This window comes from Gymnoscopelus braueri, assembly GCF_963280865.1.
Source record: "Gymnoscopelus braueri genome assembly, chromosome: 12".
NCBI lineage: Eukaryota > Metazoa > Chordata > Actinopteri > Myctophiformes > Myctophidae > Gymnoscopelus > Gymnoscopelus braueri.
The window spans coordinates 10,246,477-10,267,112 of NC_137614.1; the positions used below are offsets into that span (position 1 = coordinate 10,246,477).

At 38.7% G+C, this 20,636-nt stretch overlaps 1 protein-coding gene across 1 annotated transcript in view; it reads right to left on the reverse strand.

Moving 5' to 3' along the window:
- Positions 1–20,082, reverse strand: part of LOC308096904 (acylamino-acid-releasing enzyme-like) — a 30,467-nt gene extending 10,385 nt beyond the window's left edge. Inside the window, exons 1-16 of the mRNA XM_080444421.1 lie at positions 19,999–20,082; positions 17,935–18,159; positions 15,736–15,862; positions 14,862–14,949; positions 13,873–13,948; positions 13,149–13,240; positions 12,205–12,282; positions 11,964–12,101; positions 10,469–10,560; positions 9,733–9,773; positions 9,282–9,403; positions 6,883–6,943; positions 4,863–4,960; positions 3,827–3,878; positions 2,622–2,710; positions 1,800–1,938 (exon numbers count right to left, since the gene is read on the reverse strand). Coding sequence (XP_080300547.1) covers positions 1,800–1,938; positions 2,622–2,710; positions 3,827–3,878; positions 4,863–4,960; positions 6,883–6,943; positions 9,282–9,403; positions 9,733–9,773; positions 10,469–10,560; positions 11,964–12,101; positions 12,205–12,282; positions 13,149–13,240; positions 13,873–13,948; positions 14,862–14,949; positions 15,736–15,862; positions 17,935–18,148 — 1,507 coding nt within the window. The 5' untranslated portion in view covers positions 18,149–18,159; positions 19,999–20,082. The remainder of the gene's footprint in view (positions 1–1,799; positions 1,939–2,621; positions 2,711–3,826; positions 3,879–4,862; positions 4,961–6,882; positions 6,944–9,281; positions 9,404–9,732; positions 9,774–10,468; positions 10,561–11,963; positions 12,102–12,204; positions 12,283–13,148; positions 13,241–13,872; positions 13,949–14,861; positions 14,950–15,735; positions 15,863–17,934; positions 18,160–19,998) is intronic.
- Positions 20,083–20,636: the final 554 nt, after the last annotated feature.

Genomic DNA, 20,636 nt, shown 5'->3' on the forward strand with positions numbered 1-20,636 from the left:
TCTGTGAGAAAAGTTAATACCTGGATATAAACCCCTCTCTCTTTTTTCTTCTTAAGTACTTAGTATTGATAAAATGTATTATTTGCATTGCAAAACGATTCGATACGATTATTTGCATTGCAAAACGATTCGATACGATACAAAGTCAAACGATACGATTGTTTGCTGTTTGCATATCGATATAGTAGATCGTTGAAAATTCAAAACGATTTTCCGATGCAGTTACTATATCGTTACACCTCTAGAAATTGGCCTAAAATTTGACAGTATTGAGGGGTCGAGATTTTTCTTTTTAATTAATGGGTTTACAACAGCATGCTTAAAGGCAGCTGGGACAGATCCAGAGGTGAGGCAACTATTAACTAAGGTGAGGATGCTTGGACCAACAGTACCGGAGACCTCCTTTAGGAGCCGGGATGGTATGCAGTCTGAAGGGCAGTTTGTGGGACGAAGATGCATAATTATGTCGGTGAGGGAGGTCAAGGTTATTGGCGTGAAATTATCTAGAGTGTTAGCGGGGGGGCATGGAGAAGGCGCTGGGTCAAGAGTAGTGGGGGTGTGAGCTGATCTAAGGGTTGTGATTTTATCTGTGAAGAAAGCTAAAAAATCAGCACAGAGAGTGGCAGAGGGAGGAATGAGAGGATCGTCTCGTGGATTTGTGAAAGAGTTTAAGATATTAAACAGAACCTGGGGTTTATGGCAGTTATTTGTGACTAGATTAGAAATGTATTCTGATTTAGCAGCTGTTACTGCTTTTTTGTAATCGGAGAGGGAGTTTCGAAGTAATTCAAGGGAGATGTGGAGTTTGTCAGTGAGCCATTTACGCTCAGCGCGCCTGCAGGTGCGTCGTAGGGTACGAGTGGACTCGTTGAGCCATGGTTCAGAGAGGGCTTTTGGGCGTTTGTTTTTAAAAGGGGCAATGGAATCTAAAATAGTAGTGCATGTGGAGTTAAAATTGTCGAGAAGTGTATCAGGGTTGGAAGAATGGGTTGGGGCCAGGGCGGTTGGCACCAGCTCAGAAAAACTGAGAGAGAAGTGTGAGGGAGTTGAGGAGTCTATAGTACGCGTGCGGCGAGTAAATGCAATGGGGTTTTTTACAGAACAGGGAATTTTGGCGGTGAAAAAGATGGATGAGTGGTCGGAAATGCAGGTAGGAGTGACATTTGTGACAGAAACAGTTAAACCAAATGACAACATCTAATATGATTTTTATTAATTTTTTTCATGTTTATTTGACAGGAACAATACAAAAAACAATGTATTATTGGATCTGAGCACTTGATACATTGTTTCTTGTATCGTCCCTGTCAAATAAACATAAAAAAATACAAAATATATATATTTTTTTTTAAATAATAATAATACTAGTATTCGAATATATTCGAATATCTGCCAATTTTTAAGACCAATATTCGAATATCATTTCTGAGGAAAGCTACCAGCCCTAGTGGCTAATGATGCATGTACGCCACAAGTCTATTGTCTATTGAAGCAGGAGGTCTCTCCACAATTTAAAAAACATTGTAACTCGCTGAAGTCATAACTGATTTTCACACATGTGGTTTGTTACAAATGTCAGACATGTATGTGATGATATGATATAGGACAATTGTGTGTTTTCATACCAAATCACCTCATCTTATGTAGACAGTAACAGTAATGTTTATAAAACTGAAAAAAGTTTTAGTCTCAGGCATATTCCAAGCTGACCCAGCTAATATGGGGGTGGCGTTGACGTACGGGCCCCAGTGGCCAATGAGGCGTCTACAGTACGTGTTTATGTCTATATATGGTCTTACGGTATTGGCTGTTGTCTTGGTCTGGGGGAGGGTCAAAGGTCAGGATCTTCCAGCTGATATCCGATTGGCTCTGAGACTCCTCCAGAGTAACCCAGTCCACTTCCTCTTGGGAACCCCTCTGAGGCAGGAAGCCCACCCTCTGGGCAACAGGAAGTGACATCGCAACAGATACAGGAACAGTTATAAGGCAGTCATAAAGTGTGTGAAGGTTAACCACATTATTGCCATGTCTGCTTAAAGGCGGCAGTGGCTCTAGGGGGTCCGCGGAGGTACTGCAGGGGGTCCGCGAAATTGTTGTTTGATTAAACAATATTTCCGTTTGAAAAAAAAAAAAAAAAACGTTTTTTATTTTTTTCCCCCAAAATGTCAAATTGTCTTTAAACATAACATGAATCCATAGCAAACAGATAAATGGAGGCACAATGCACAATAACATGGTATGTTTATACATATTTTGTAGAGAATTTTGATTTTGCACACCTACTGGGGCAGGTGCGTATAGGAGCAGGCAATATAAAACACAATTGTATACACAATATATGTGGTATCCCCCTACCCTACGAGGTAGGGGGTCCCTGCTCCATCTCCCCATCAGTTTGGGGGTCCCTGGCCTGAAAAGGTTGAAGACCCCTGCTTTAAAGTAATGGAAAATGTTGCATCATTTTGATTTTTTTAACACAAATCTTCTCTTCTGGGCTGGCACAAAACATTTTCAGATGGGGGTCCGCGGCCAAATACCTATCAATTTGGGGGCCCTTGGCGCGAAAACGTTCACTGACTTATACCACCTGTAAGTTGTGTTTAAGTCTAAAGGCTCCTTACCAGGCTGGGTGGGCAGTTTGGAGAAGAGCAGCTGATCACCACCAAGTCTCTCTGTATGTTCAGCAGGCACCAGTTACCAACATCGGACTCTATTGGCAAAACAACAAGAACATCATGAACACATTCAAATGTCAACATAGACTCTCCATCTGCTCCAGAACACAGTTGCAGTGATAGAATCAGATAAATGGCAACATAAATATAGCCGGGTTCGATTAGCTGGGGTGGGGGTCCATGCCTCTGTGTTGGAGGCATGATATTGACATCGTTGCAGTCGGAAAGAAACCCTTTATCCCCATATTCTAACTTTTTGTGTTTTTTTCGTAAATTAATGCCCTGCTTGATCATAACTAGCCTGGTAAACCCTCCCTCCGGAAATCTCATTTGTAATTTATTTCAGGAGTGAGTCTGGCATGATCGCCCATTCTGCAATTTTGGCTGTGGGCTGGAGTTGGGCGGGAGTAATACCGTTGACTGACAACCCCTTCAGCCAATCAGCAGTGTCCCACTTCAGCCAGTGCATTTTTACCACCTCCAGACTAATGTGACGCAACGGGACTTTTGAGACGGCCATGCCCAAAATAGGTTGCCTTATTCGGATACACTGCCCGCCCCTGCCGGTTCTCTAAATTTTTAAATAGGCTCTGTCATGATTAATTGACCACATATATGAAGTTAAACAACTAAATTCTATCCAAACGATATCTTAAAAGTAAATTCCGTGCCTCAAAAAATAAGTTTGAGAGCGTTTTAAAACCGAAAGTAAAAGGTTTAACTGCCCACAGAAAACAATGGCGGCTCGTTCCATTTTTGTCGGCTGCACTCGGTCCCATTCGGGCTCACTCGAACTCGCCACCTGATTGGCCAACTTTCGCTATCAATCACAGAACGATGAGCGACGCTGATAGCCTCGGTTTTTTGGTGATGCGCTAGAAACGCCCATACAAGCCTTCATGCCACTCCTTCCTGAAATCAAATGGAAATGAGATTTTCCGGAGGGAGGGGCTTTACCAGGCTAGATCATAACTACAGTGTCACACAGAAGTGTAAAAGTAGCAGATCCGCAAGCTCTAAATGTGGGGCAAAGCGACACATTTTGAGCTTGTAGATCTGCATGTGCTGGTAAAGACAGCGTTCTGGACCTGTTAGGTAGGACAGACTGAGTGTCTGTGATGCAACAGGCTGATTAAGTGTCATTGACTCACTGGAAGTGAGAGAAGTGACGCTCCCTGTGGTTGTATCTATCAGCAGCAGGTCCTAAAACAAACACAAAAAACACCTACTGATTAAACCATTAAAACCAAAACAATGCTTTTCATTTCAGAAAACTTTAGAACAGTGGTTTAGAACAGAGGTTCTCAAAAATAGCAGATATACAAGCTCACAGTAAATCTGCTATTTTTGATAATTTTTGAAAAATCTTTTTTTTAACACATTGGGTGCCAGAGGTTTATTAAAATATTATACTTTGAGTGCCAGGACTTTTTAAACATTTTGAACCTTTTTCAAGTAGTCACAAAATATTTTCAGTGATCACCGTCCTCACGGTGATCCCCTCATTACACACATACAGGTCTCGTACAATCGGGGGGAAAAAATTTTAAACATTCGGAAATCCATTCCATAGTTGCAGCCAGTTGAAAATAGTTAAATTAACATTGTAAAAAAAAAAAGTGCACAGGAGCCGAGATACAGGTTTTTGAAGTCATAAGTTAACCAGGAGGTGGATTGGAGTCTAAATCTTGTAGGAGTGATATTTCCTGTTGCTGTGAAGGAAAAAAAAAAAAAAAATTAAAAAAAAAAAAAAAAAAAAAAAGTAATTTTTTTTTTTTTTTTTCAAAAAACGTATATATACGGTTTTGGCACTCAACGTTAGTATGCGCAAAACCGTATATATACGGTTTTGGCACCCAATGTGTTAATACTTTTGCATGTTTTAACACAAATCTCCCTGGCACAAAACATTCTCAGATGTGGGGGGGGGGGGGTCCATGCAGCCAAATACATATCAATTTGGGGGGGGGGGGGGGGTCCTTGGCACGACAAAGTGTGAGAACTACTGATTTTGAAGGCATTAGTAGAATCAGCCTCACGGGTCTTAATGGGTTAAAGACTTCAGCGATTATCACAAAGAAGGGAGAACAGCAAAGAGAGAAGAAGAGTTCCCGAGGTAAGGTTGATGATATTTCGCCACGGTAACAGGCTGGTTTCCCTGGTAACTGCTGTAATGTTGGTACCTACCTTGCGGCCGAGCTGGGGACAGGCGATGAGCACACGCTGGCTGTCTGCAGACCAGCACTGAGGGGACAACTGAGAGCTGTAGATACCAGCGAAACCATCTGGACACACACACACACACACACATTTGTATTACTCATGGATTAACCCGTTCAGTCCGGGAACGCATCTGTGTCATTTTAGATTTTAGATACTTTATACTTTGGGCTATTCAAAAAAATGTTCAAAAAATAGCAGATCTACAAGCTCATAGCGCGGCACTCTGTGCCGCGCTATGAGCTTGTAGATCTGCTAATTTTTTTTTATCCAGATTTTTTTTTACAAATATTTTTTTTAATGTTCGCTTACATTTTTTTAAGAGAACATTTGTAACGCAAATCTTTGCTTCTAGGGGGGGGGGGTCCCTGGAACATTTTGGGTGGTCCTCCTTGACATGAAAAGGGTTGAGAACCACTGATATTATAGCAACATACGGTTTTCAGAAAACTGTTATGATTTAGAAGACATTTGTAGATGCGTTCCCGGATTCAATGGGTTAGAGCAAAATAAAATCTCACGACTGAAAATGTTTGTATGACCAAGTGAAATGAGCCCACACACTAGCACTGTTTCCTAAACAATTAGCACAATATTATGTAAAATGATGGATGTTTTAGTAAACCTAATATTGTTCCGGCTGTTCTACATACTGCCAACCAGGTGAAGAAATCACAGATTCATTGAGCCTTTAACCTTTGCTTTTATATGAAATATCCTAGACTACAGAACATTTAACCCATTAAGACCTGAGGCGATTCTTAAAAATGTTTTCTAAATCCTAACAACAACAAAAGATTTTTCAAAAATAGCTGATCTATAAGTTCATAGCGCGGCACTCGGTGCCGCGCTATGAGCTTGTATATCTGTTATTTTTGAATAGCCAAAGAAATCTAAAGTGACACAGATGCGTTTCAGGTCTTAATGGGTTAATAACAAAAAATAGCCGATCTACAAGCTTGCTACGACCTTGTCTATTTTCTAGGGGCGGGAATTGGTAGGCACCTGACGATTCAATTCGATTCCGAGGGCTACGATTCAATTAAATTCCGATTATTGCGATTAATTTACTTCCATTATCTTTTATTGATAATAAAAACTAATGGAAGAGATGTGTCAATGTCAGCTGGAAGGTTGTATTTGCCAAAATCAACAATTGCAGAAAACCAACAAGAAAATAAACAAGTCCTTTTTTGTAAAATAATACTGACTTATAACAAAGGCTTCTCAATATTCTGATAACCAACCAAAATATGGCTGCTGCTCTGTACAATTAACGATATGATGAGAAAAAAAAATTATAATCAATTTTTTTATTTTAATAATCGATTATATTTTCCACCCCTACTATTTTCGCTGCGCAACATGCTTACACAGAAGACATTCTGGCTTCTGTGGGATCCAAATGACTGAGACGGCATTTTCCTTTGTTTCGTTGCTTTTTACCCTTCTTTCTTTAGTCGTTATGCCAATGAATTCCTCCCCACACATATTTGTCGCCACTGCTGTCGCATCCTACTGACTCACCTGCCAACGAGGAGCCCCCACTGGGAGGACATAGAGCCCCCCCCCCAGGGCCCCCCCCCCCCAGCCCGTAGGAGTACGTCGTGCAGTGACAAATATCACCCTCCCACGCCCGGCTTCCCTCCACCGAACACGGGCCAATTGTGCTCATATATAGACGCTCGACAAAGCCGAGATGAAGATAGCAATTTTATGGACGCCATTTTTTAAATGTTTGTGTGTCATGCACCGAAAATAGCTGTAGTACAAGTACACAGACAAACACACAAGTTGACGTGTCAAAATGAAGAAAGATCATTCATTTAACTGTACATTTTGCATATTTGCACTCAAATTTACACAATGGAAATAAGCTCTTGATCGTTTTGGGGTTTTATCCTTTGGAAAGATATGTACAAATAATATGTTAATGTATATGCATTTTTGTCAATAAAAACTTTAATAAATAAAAAGATAGACGTACCTGGCCCAGGTCTTTTCACCACATCTACAACCACTGAGGTCTTCTTCGTGTACCAGTCATACTGGGAACAAAACAAAACAAAATATCCTCTTCAAAATGTATTCACAATATGTATGACCCTTTCTATCTTTTCTTTAGTTATTACAGTGCAGTTATTTTTAGTTCAAATCTGTAATTTTATGTGTTAATAAAACCTGACCATAACACATTATTTTATGTCTTAATAAAACCAGCTAATAAAACCTGAGTCTACAGCCATCTTTACAACGCCCAGCCGGGTTAAAGTCCTGCAGCAGAACTGGGGCAGAAATTAAAGATCAATTTCTTCTTTATCTATCTTTTACACCAGAGGTGGCCAGCCATGTCTTATCTATCGACCGGCTACAACAAGGGCTGGGCGATATGAGTTCAAATCAGTGTCACAATTAAACTTTTGCCTTGATTACGTACGATATTTCTATGATTATAAATTAAATACAAATAAAATGAAAATAACAGATCAACAGTGAGCTGGTAGATGTTCACTATTTTTGTATGCCACCAGTGTACAACAAAGTACTATATAATACAGGGCTTAAGTGGTTAGTCAGACTAATCATTTGAGTCGATTATAAGAAATCGACTAAATAGAATGTGTGCGCCGGGAGCTCCGAATTTGATGGTGAACTGTAAATGAGTTGAGCTTTGCACTGTGTAAATAGTAAGGAAATGTCTGTGCCGTCACTACGCCGGCTGTTAAGACTAACTTGAAGCTGGTCTTAGCGCAAACCACACATCATTTTAAGACCAACATCGGCTCTAAACTGTCGCAAGAACATTCGTTATTTTGTTGCTGTCGGGCAGAAACCTTTTATCTACATATTTTAACTTTTTTTTGTAAATTAATGCCCTACTTGATCATACTACAGCATCACACAAAAGCATCAAAAGTAGCAGATCTACTACTTGTAGATCTGCTACTTTTGACTTTGAATCATGAAAAGTTTTGGTTTTCACATGACAGAGATAATTTGTAAAATGGGCCTCAGGTCTAAATGGGTTAAGACCAAACATTGGCGCTGAACTGGCGCAAGAACATCCATTATTCATTATCTAAAATAACATGGTTGCCTGGTGGAAAAATTACAACTGCTTTGGTGGAACAATACCAGTGATAATTACGCATCCCCTTTGTGCCAACTTGCGCCGGGCAGAAGATGGGGCCTCTAAATTACTCTCATTACTGGTTTTGCTACTGTGTACTGATTGTGCGGCAGATAAACATTACCGTTACTGACGTCAAAAGGATATATAGAGGCTTGAATCAAATACCACCGGAGTGGAAAAAGCAGAACTCCAAAATAAAGGATGCAAAACTGGCTCAGATACACATTCTAATTTATTGGGAACGCTTACGCGTTTCGGCCTCAGCCTTCCTCAGCCTTCCTCAGAGCAGACTAAACTTTTTACTTAAGGTAGGGTAAGTGATATTTTATTTTTTTGTTAAAAAGGTTTAAGTACTATATTCTGATAGTAATCATTGCTACAGAGCGTTTGTTCAGTCACAGGGGTCTCTCCAGCTCTTTAGTAAACAGAATATAGTACATTTTTAGGTAGGTGACACATTTTAAGCCAATCAGGAGAGAACACTGAAAATGCATTTTCTGCTTAACTCTTTAACTGCCAAAAACGGGAATTCCCGTCCGATGGCTCAATGGCTCTCATGGCCACGGACGGAAATGACGAAATTATTTAAAAAAAATATATATATATATATATATATATATATATATATATATATATATATATATATATTATTATTATTTTTTAATATTTTTTTGGTCTTGTTTTTTTTTTTTTATCTCAAAGGAACTAGGAGATAACGCTATCCAAAAAATTGCTGCTCCATTCACTTCAATGTTAAAAAACAAACTGAGGAAAAATGCACCTTTTTCCTGGCACTGGGACGACACAGTCTGAAATAAGTGTGGCAAGGCAATGAAAGAGTTAATAAAGAGCTGGAGAGATGTTGGAGACTCCTTATATATGGATAGGACACTCTATAGTAACGAGCACTATCAGAACATAGACCCATTTTGCAATTACTTGAATAATTGCGAATCACTTACCCTACCTTTAACTTTTTTAATCTGCTTTGAGGAAGGCCGAGGCCGTAACGCGTAAGCGTTCCCGATAAATGAGAAAGTGTATCTGTGCCAGTCTTGCTTCCTTTACTTTGGAGTGCCACTTTTTCCAATTCTGTGGTATTTGATTCAAGTTATATTTATAGCTGAGCACCCACTGCCTACACAAAAAAAGGCATACATCTTTGTTTTATTTATATATAGAGGCTATAGTATACAATCAGTACATACACCATGCAACGTGTGGTGTTATATACTTTGGTCATCTGGTCTTACCATACAGAGCTTGCTACACTGCATGTGTGGACCGTAGACACCGCACTCCAGGTAGACAATCCTACACAGGTCTGGACTGAGTCTTGGGGAGCACACCGCACTGGTGCCCGACGACAGCTGTTCTGAAGGACACAACGACAACACATACAAAGACATACACACGCACACACACAGATATAAGGTCAGTATTAGGAATAGTTGTTCCGATACGAATACTGTACTAGTATCGAGCTGCCGAAACGGCCTAAAATACTGGTATCGGCGAGTATGCCAGTCTATGCCATTCCAATACCACGTCATTTATCACATGATGAGATTTCATTTCATTTGAAAAACTGGTAGGCCTATCGGTACATCTCCAGTACACACACAGAGATAACTTCAGTATTAGGAAGGATTTATAGACTCTCAATGGCCAGCTTAAAAACAGAACAGAGTACCGTATACTTACCACATTTCCCTTCAGTAAGATCCACATAGAACAAAGACGACCTATTGACGTACAAACAAAAAGAGGAAGAGGGATTTCAAGCTAAACGATTCTCGGCACAGAATGTTTCAATTCCTCTCGGTTAGCAATTTTGTCAAACACAGGGGTCTCAAACTCCTTTTAGGTCACGAGCCAGATTAGTCAAAATGCAACTACATAGACTGTTGTTACCTCCATGGTTAGATGTCGGGTAGCTTTACCATTACTGTGAAGATTTTATTCAAATATTTGTTGTCAATTTATCATTTTATTTTGTATTTATTTATTTATTTATTTATATTTCCTTTACCCCAAATCATTGCCAGATTGGACCCCAAACTTTGTAGCTCTAGACCCAAAAGATTTCTGTTAAATGAAATAATGACGTGTTGTGAGCTTGTAGAACTGTTATTTTTACTACTTCTTCTTTCTTTTCAAAGATATTTTCTGGGTCTTTTTCTGCCTTTATTGATAGGAAAGTAGGCTGACAGGAAATGGGGAGAGAGATGGGGGGGTGACACACAGCAAAGGTCATCAGGATCGTAAGTCGAACCCGCGACACGCTGTCAAGCTGGATTACCAGCATATGTGGTATGCGCCTGGACCGCTAAAAAGGGGATATTTACTTGTGACACAAAAATGTGTTTGTGTGTTTGGGAACCAGCCCTCGTCTAACAGCACACAAGGACATGTGACTCTCTCCTCCTTCATGGCTCACCTCCGGTTGGGACAGTACTTGAGGCCCAGTCTGAAAGGCTCGTGCCACCAACCAACGAACACCACACCTGTGTCACCAGGAGCCCAGAACGCCTGCCCAGAGAGAGAGAGAGATAGCGTTACTTTAGTAGTACAAATACACAACCATCTAGCATAACGCTGTTGTCGGGCAGAAACCTCTTATCTCCATAATTACTTTTTTTGTGTTTCTTCAGAAATGAACATCAACGCCCTACTTGATCATACTACAGCGTCACACAAAAATATCAAAAGTAGCAGATCTACAAGCTCGAAACGTGGCGCGAAGCGGCACGAAGCGACGCGTTTCGAGCTTGTAGATCTGCTACTTTTGCCTTTTTTTTTTTTTGGATCCTGAAAAGTAACAGTTTTGTACATATGAGGTTTCCACCCGACAGAGACTAAATGTTAATACTTGTTATCGTTGCTGTCGGGTGGAAACCTTGGATCTCCAAAACCGTTACTTTAAAGGAAATGGAAAAATGCAGTTCTTACATGCTCTTGTTAATACTTTTCATTGGGTAAATATGTATGACACCCACAGACAGACAGACACCCACTTTCACGTCAAATAAATAAAATAAATCTCCAGAATTGCGCAAGTAGCAGATCTACAAGATCACAACAAGTTGAGATGTGACACGTAGTGGGCTTATGCAGATCGTCTATTGCTCTACTTTTGTGTGACACTGTTGTATGACAAAGTAGGACATTAATTTATGAAGTTCAAATATGGAGATACAAGGTTTCTGCCTAACAGCAACGATATACTGTATGTTCTGTACATACTGTATACATATATATATATATATATCGTCTGTCAAGTGGAAACCTAATATGTCCAAAACAGTTACTTTTCAGGATTCAAATTCAAAAATATCAAAAGTAGCAGATCTACAAGCTCGAAACGCGCCGCTTCGCACCGCATTTCGAGCTTGTAGATCTGCTACTTTTGATGCTTTTGTGTGACGCTGTAGTATGATCAATTTGGGCGTTAATTTAAGAAAAAACACAAAAAGTTAAAATATGGAGATGAGAGGTTTCTGCCCGACAACAACGATATACTGTATATACACGCACAAACCCACTGAGGCAAATAGCAAAACAAATGAAATCAAGGCCGTTGAAATCAAACAAATGTAATGCTATTTTAAATTACATTTCAGTGTTTACTTTCAATTCGTCTGCCTTTGGTAAATGTACATAGGGCTGTCATGATAAGGACATTTTACTTGACGATTAATCGTCGCTCAAATTATTAACAATTTAATTGTGTTTCTGTTGTTGAACATTATGAATAAAAATTACATTTCTGTTGGCTTAAACTAAAGTTGCACAGGACAGATATGACAAATAATTTACATATTTAATAATGTTATACTTAAATAAATGAATAAAAACATAGGAAATAGCCTAAATGTTCACAGTACACACTGATCCGTGTGGATCATAGTGAATAACAATGACCGTCTCCTGACCTGTCCAGGGGAGATATCGTCAGGTATTCCCTCCAGCACAGAGACATTGCTGCCCTCAATGTCCAACACACAGAGCACCGGACAGCTTTTACTGACCAGAGCCTCTCCCCAGTCCTCGTAGAAGACAAACTGCTCCCCCTGATGGAACACAATGGTAAACACACCATAAGCAAACTGTAGGAATGGGCTATAATGTGATCTAATATAGCTGTGGGGGTGTTTTTGACTTTAAAATACATGCCTTGGTGACTTCTTCTTTCTTCCCCATTTTCAAAGTGTCCTCCTCATCTCCAGTGGAAGACGACTCTGGTGACTCAGTCTGCAAAAAGACAATGAAACGGAGAATTATTCATTCTTGGTCATTACCAGTGCTGAAAGAAGTACTCTGAATTTTTTATTTTTAAGTAAATGAAGCATTAGCACAATGTAGGCATACTCTATTACATGTAAAAGGCCTGTAAAAGTACAAAGATATTGGCACAAAAATATACCTAAATTACCAAAAGTAGTCTATGCAGAATGTCCATTTCACAGATTTTTCAAGTTTTCAAATTTGTCAAAATCTTTCCATGATAGGCGATCTACAAGACACAACGTGTCGCAGCTTGATCGGCTATTTTCGAATAGACAAAATATAAAATATGTCTTCACAGGTTAAAGTATGTTTCGTAATAATCTAAATCTACAAATGAACTTGAAACTGAAGTTTTCAAATAATTGTATTGGAGTAAAAGTACAATATGTGCCTCTGAGATGTAGTGGAGAAGTATAAAGCATTGACAAATGGGCATACAGTACAGTAAGTACAGTACCTCAAAATTGTACTTAGGTACAGTCCCTGAGTAAATGTACTTAGCTACTTTACACCATTGGTCACTACCCATTTACCAACCCAGAACAACCGTATGTATACAGCAGTGATTCTCGTCGTGCTCCAAGCTTGTAAATCTTCTATTTTTTAACTTTCTTTTTTACCTTGAAAATATTGGAAAGTTTTTAATGATTTAAAAAGAAAAAAAAACATTTACACAAATCTTCTCTTCTGTGGCTCCCTGGCACAAAACATTTTCAGATGGGGGTCCGCGGCCAATTAATTACATATCAATTTGGGGGTCCTTGACACAAAAAAGTTTGAGAACCACTACTGTATAGTTAATATGAAAAGCAAGTGCATGTGACAGTCACCTGGAAGAAGGACTCAGCCTTTGGTCTCTTCCGCTCTGCCACGTACAGGAGATGGGTCTCAGAATGGGACCATACCAGGCAGCCAAACTGGTCTAGAGACAAACAACACAGTTAACATGATGTGCCCTGGAACATTGAAAGAGAAACTTAAACTCTAAAAGCACTTATGTTTTAGTTAATAAATTATGTGTAGGGCCACTTGTGTTTCGTTGCAAACACACAGATCTTCTAGCCTGGAATCCACACTTGTTCTTTTTTACTTCACGTCTCCGTCTGGCTATCATCATCTTGTTTGAGCTGGATTTCCAAACGTCACCAACTACGTAGACAAGTCAGGAAGTGACTCGAAATTTACATTGGAAGCCACTGGTACCCCCACCCCCCCCCCCACCCCCCCTTAAGGACCAATCAGAAGCCGCAGTGCCTGGTCCCGCCCCATGGAAATAGCAGCATTACCAGACTGAGAGGGGAAGTGAGAAAAAATAAATCCACCCAACGGAGCAAATCAGTCTGGATTGCAGGCTACAGATCTCCCCCTTTTCAGCGTAAAACACAGTAATCCTGCCCTCTAGGGGTTGAAAGAATACTGCTGCATTTTTACAGGCTTCATGTGTAGTACAGGATATCAATCACAGTCTTTCTATGTGCAGACAGTTTTGTGAAAAATGACATGTAGATATTATGGAAATGAAAAATGAAAACATGAAGATGAGCTGTCTCTCACCATCCTCATAGACCTTGCCGTGCTTCTTCAAGGCAGTCAGGTTGATGCTCTTCACCTTAAGGTTCTTACTCCAGATCTGCAGGGTCAGAGATGGGTCAGGAGAATGGAGAGAATAGCACATAACTGATGAACATACTGCCTACTAAAACTGCAGCTAATACTGTTCTCTAGAGCATTAGAGAACAGTATTAGGGCTGCAGCCATCCATTATTTTCCATAGCGATTAGTCTATTGATTTCTTTTTAAAAAAATCATTAACCAATCAATTAACCACTTAAGCCCTATTTTATACTTTGTCTCACAATGGTGTAGTGCAAAAATGTTGAAAATAGCAGATATAGAAGGTCACACCTTCAAGCGACTAGCATCATTTGAACATTTTTTTTTAATGTTTAATGTTTGTTTGCCTATGACATGTCTATGCTAGAACAGTAGAATAACAGTAGGTAGGGTAAGGGCATGTTCACCTGTTTTTGGGGTAGAAAAAGTGGTGTCAAAAACGCTTTATATTTTTATTTGGATAGGCTCAAAAGCAGATCACTTCCCATAGGGCAGTGGTTCTCAACCTGTGGATTGGGACCCCCAGGGGGATCCCCACATGATTATTTTAAAAAGACCATTACTGCATCAAAAGTAATCAACAGATTATACTATAAAACCTGGTCAAACATTGGCCAAATTGTCAAATAATATAAGATAGAGGCAAAAAAATAATAATAGCTCAACGCGTTGTGAGCTTGTAGATCGGCTATTATCACAATATATTTATCTGTGGGAAATGCCTTAAGTCCTACAATTCCAAGTGCTTGTCAGGGTGGGGGTCCCCAGTTCGAATATGATTATTTTGGGGGGTCGTGGCCTGAAAGGTTTGAGAACCACTACCATAGGGAAGAAAGTGATTCTGATCTGAAAGTAAAAGGCTGTGGCAGTTGGGAGAACGTGCCCTAAATGTAAGCATGAACCCGCACAAACTTAATTGAGCCTCTCACCTCCAGAAACTGCTTGTCTTCCCCTTTGACAGAGATTTCTCTGACCACAGCCTTCATTTCTCCGGAAGGGGAATCTTTACTCAGCAACCTGAGAGGACAAGCACAAAGAATCTCTCTCAGTATTGCAGTCTATCGATTGTTTTCAGTGTCGTACAAAAATAGTGAAAAGAGCAGGTCTATAAGCCCACAATGCATCGCATCGTGACGCATTGTGAGCTGATAGACTGGCTATGTTTTATATTTTTGAAATGTGATTATTTTGATGAAAATCTATTATCATTTATAATCGATAAGTTTGATAGAGTGTTGCACCCTTACTACAGTTAGTCACAGAGGCCTACTCAACACCAGGAAGAATTGCACACAGTGTCATCTTTAGGCCATCCCAGATCAAATGTAACTACAATTCCTGTAACATTTAGAGTTGTTACAGTGGACTTCACATAATATCAATGTTTGTTTATTAACATACAGTATATGCATGGTTTAACTAAACAAACAGTAGTGATTTACTTCAGCCAATGACGTTATGTGACGTCCACAAGATGGTCATATATTTCGGCAGGTTACCAATTTCCCCCACTATGAGCTGGTAGATCTGCTATTTTTGAAAAATCTTGAAAGTTTGTGCAAATCTTTGAATATATATATATATTTTTAAAGCGAACATTTTTTACTCAAATCTTTTCTTCTGGGGGTCCCTGGAACTAAATATTTTGAGATGGGGGTCGGCGGCCAAATACATATAATTTTGGGGATCCTTGACATGAAAAAGTTTGAGAACCAATGATATAGCAACATACGTTTTTCAGAAAGCTGTTAGGATTTAGAAGACATTTTCTTAATGGGTTAAGATGGTAAAATGTCAACATACTCTCCCTTGATCTCAGTGCAGTTTCCTGACGGTCCAGAGTAGACCACCGATTTGTCATCGTGGAACACAATGTACTGCCGGCAGAACTTGACATTCTCGTTCCTCTCCAGGTCACGTTGGCTCCATTCTGGGGACAATCAAATAAATGTAATTAAACTTCCATAGACCATTCTTTATCTTAGCAACAGCTAGAAGGCATCCGTTTTGCAAACAGCATGACACAACTAGTCATTGTTAAACTCCTAACATATTCAGATAGATAGGGCAACAGATAAGGGACAAGTTCTGATATGTACATATAAGTCCATATCTAAACAACAGTATCAGTTTATTTTTTCATATAACTATATGGAAATTAATTTAAATGGGACGTTTTGAAAAGGTGACTGTACAGCTGGCAGAAGGGATCTGCACAGTAATGACATCACGCGTGGAGGGAGCTCAGCTGCTAGATGTACATATTGTATTGACTGGGCTTCGAGTACAATATTGGCCTAGAGAACATTGTAAATGTCTACCATTCAAAACCAGACATATATTTGCAGTGCTCTGGAAGCTCTGGCTTTTACTGTCAAATCATGTATAATTACATGTATATTGATTATTGAGTATGATTATATTTGCTAATAGGGAGTTTGGGTGAGTTTACCAGGGTCGACTTCTTCCAACTTTCAATCACAAAACTGCTCAACTGCATGTTTATTTATGTCTATTTATATTTATTCAAACACTTTTTTCCAACATTTATAAAACAAATATTGTTATTGAGAATGCCAAATTATAACATAAGCACAGTGTTTTCCCATTATTTGAATATCCGGCGTTTTAAGTTATCTGTTGGCCCTGCCTTTAATAATATTCTAAATACTCTACTCACGCACAATCCAGATTGAACCTAACAGTAAGCAACTTAGATGGTATCCATAACCTCGGACAGCTTGCGTTGTTATCCTCTTTGTCTTTGTCAAGACTTTGTTTTGTTTTTTTAATCCATCGTTGTCATGTTATAAGCAACTTTCGGTCAATAAACTCTCTGCAACCATGATGATCACTCAATGTCCTGCATATGTGCAATTTAGAAGAAGGTGGTACGCAGAACATTGAGTGATTTAAAATGAAAAATAATAAAACAAACACTTGTGGCTGGAGTTTATTTACAGAACGTTGCTCCTAACATGACAACGTTGGATTTGTTTTACAACAGTCTTGACAAAGAGATTAACCCAAGCTGTCCGACCATACATGCGCAATATTGGCGAGTTTATCGTCGTTTAATACAATCAGATAGGACTTTTCTGAATGGTTTAATGGAAGGGAATTGCAACTTCAAGGTTATGGATACCCTCTAAGTTAGTTTGCGTCTAGGTTGAACCTTACACAGGCTATCCTGTTTACATACAGTATGTTAATGTATATAAACAGAGGAAAGGAAATAGCAGGCTACTGTCACCATCTGTAAAACCACTAAAATGTTAACAATGTGAATATGTGTTGGGTTGGTGCCTGCATTGTAGACTAGTACTGGTACTACATCATCTAACGCATTGTGAGCTTGTAGATCAACAATTTTCCAAATAGTCCAAAACTGTTATTTTTCAGGATTCAAATTCAAAAATAGCAAAAGTAGTAGATCTACAAGCACGAAATGAGACTTTTATGCTTTTGTGTGACGCTGTAGTATGATCAAGTAGGGCGTTAATTTAGGAAAAAACACAAAAAGGTTAAAATTCGGGGATAAGAGGTTTCTCCCCGACAGTAACAATATCATAGTCTCCATCTTAGATAATCAGACTGTACATACTATATACTATTATGAATGCCATTAAAAAATATATATATTTTGATATTTTTAATCGTAAGTCTAAAGCCAAAAAACAGCAGATCTATAAGCTCACAACGCGTCACGCTGCGACACGTTGTGAGCTTATAGATCAGTTATTTTTCGGTGCATGACACCGGCGCGCAACTAAGTATAAATCATGTTTAACTCTAATTTCAATCCCTAAACCTAATCTCTAAATGTCTAATCCTAACCTGAATGTTTTTCTAATTGTAAAAATATTTTTTTTTAAACTATAAAACAACCATTTGTATTGTGAGGACCAGGAAAACAGTCCTCACAATGTATATTTCTTCAAATTCTACTATACTTGGTCCTCGAAAGTATAGTAATACAAACACACACACATCCCTATATACCTGTGTAGATGTTGCTGTATTTGCCTCCATACTGAGAGGTGATGACAGGTCCTACATCTGCCCTGCTCAGAGAAGGGTAGAGGCTGAGCTCCCGGTACAGCTTGGAGATGTCCTCTGGGCTGGTCATGACCTGGCAACGTGCAGCACAGTCACTCACACTGCTGCGACTCAGTGACACCACAAGCCTCTTCACCACGAACAATGACCTGTTCATTTCTTACCAAACTGCATGGGCGAGACAGTCAACCACGTGCGAGTTGTTTTCGTTAAGTTGCCAGTAAGCAGTGGTGGGAAAAAGTCCTCATTAGTATTTACTTAAGTAGAAGTATCAATACTGCAATGTAGAAATAAATACTATTGTTACAAGTAAAAGTCCGGAATTCAAAATTGACTTCAGTAAAAGCACAAAAGTATTGGTATCGAATCGAAATGTACTTAAAAGTACCAAAAGTAGAAAGTACTCATTATGCAGAATGTCCCATTTCACAAGTTTTCTAATGTGTAAAGATCTTTTGAAAATAGCAGATCTAACGCATTGTAGATCAACTATTTTTAGATGGCCGAAATGTATATAGGGCTTAAGTGGTGAATGTATGTTTTGTAATAATAATCTAAATCTAGTCATTTTAATTAATAACTAAAGTTTTCAAATAATTGTAGTGGAGTAAAAGTACAATATTTGCCTCTGAGATGTAGTGGAGTAGAAGTAAAAGTACTGAAAATTGGAAATGGAAATACAGTAAAGTAAAAATACCTCACATTTACTTGACGAAATGTACTCAGTTACTTTACAGCACTGGCTAGACAGAGTCTCTAGGCATTCAGCCATGTACAGGTTGTTTTCGTTAAGTTGCTACTAGTAAGTTGCAGGTAAAGCAATACAAATATTTTTGCAAACAAAATGTGCTCAGAAACCATGTATGTATGCTACTGTATGCAACGTTAGTTACGACAGATATTACAGATCAGGGGCCAGTTGCACCACCTCACACTAAGTTCAAACTTAACCTAGTTATAGCTAAATGGCTTTTAAAAAAAGCCATTTAACCCATTTAGCCGGGAAAGTATCTGTCATTTTTAGATTTCTTTGGTGCCGCGCTATGAGCTTGTAGATCTGCTATTTTTTGTTTTTTTGTGAAAATTTGTGCAAATCTTTAAATATATATATATATATATATATATATATATATATATATATATATATATATATATATATATATATTTATTTATTTATATTTTATATATTTTTAAATATATGTTCAAAGATTTGCACTAATTTTCACGATTTTTCAAAAAAATAGCAGATCTACAAGCTCATATGCCGCGCTATGAGCTTGTAGATCTGCTATTTTTGAATAGCCAAATAAATCTAAAATGACACAGATGCGTCCCCGGATTGAATGTGTTTAAGCTATAACTAGGCTAAATTTGAACTTAGTGTGAGGTGGTGCAAGTGCAACTGGCCCCAGCTCACTAGACTGGCACTGAATGTTTAGAAGTTCCAACTGTCAACAATGGTAAGAGACTATGCCCCCTAACTCTGGAACTCCCTGCCAGTCAATCTGAGAATGGCTCAATCAGTAGATATGTTTAGGCGTAATCTTAAAACACATTTAATTTATGTTGCCTTGCTTATCGCATTGATTAATCGGACTGATATTCAGTGGGGTTCCTTTTCTGTTCTTTAAAAATAGTTTTCTGCACATTTGATTTGTTTCTTTATGTACTTGTTTTTATATTTTTTGTATTTATTTTTATGATCTTTCTTTTTTGTGTAAATCACTTTGAGTTGCATTCTATGTATGAAATGTGCTATGATGTAAATAAAGATCATTATTATTATCAGTAGAGCCAGGAAGTTCCTCTCAGCTGACTGACTGCTAGCATAACAGCTAATTCTAAGCTAGCTCCTAAACAAGCCAATTCATTCACTAAGAAGTTTCTTCAGAAGGTGATAGATTATTAGAATACATTAAGCTTTAATTTAATGTGTTCACAGCATTATTATTATATTGTAAAGGTGTCTAAAATAACAATAGTTTGCTCTGGTTATTATTAACTTACATGTGAGTCCATGGTCATGGTCAGAGGTTTGGACACAAATCCTTCTCCACACTAGAGCCCTGTCTGCAATGTTGCCAGATACTGCGAGAGAAATAAGCAACCTCTATGCTTATTTATATGGTCTATGTCTATAAAAACAAGCCCAAAATGAGCACTCTAAACCTATACATTGGTTATTTTCTAAATAAATCTTGGGGTAAATAGTGAAATATTTGAAATATTTTTAAAACATTTTAACAACACAAATATGGTATGGGGGTCCCTGGCACAAAATATGTGCATATAGGGGTCTGCGGACAAATACAATCTGTGGGTCCTTGAAATATTTAGAACCACTGTTTTACTTTAAACAACAATAGGAAACAAGTCCAAATAAGCAACTACAATTAAGAAACAAGCCCAACTTTACAGAAAAACAAGCCCAAAGTCGCTTATAATAAGCAGAAATGGCAACACTACCTTGTATGTCTGTCGGCTGAGAGACCAGTGGCTGCCAGTCTGTGCATAAGGTACTTTTTTCCCCCAAAGTGCAACGCCCTCAGACCATAACCACCAGTGGTGTAAAGTAACTAAGTACATGTACTGTACTTAAGTACTGTACTTTCCAATTTTCGATACTTTCACTTCTACTCCACACA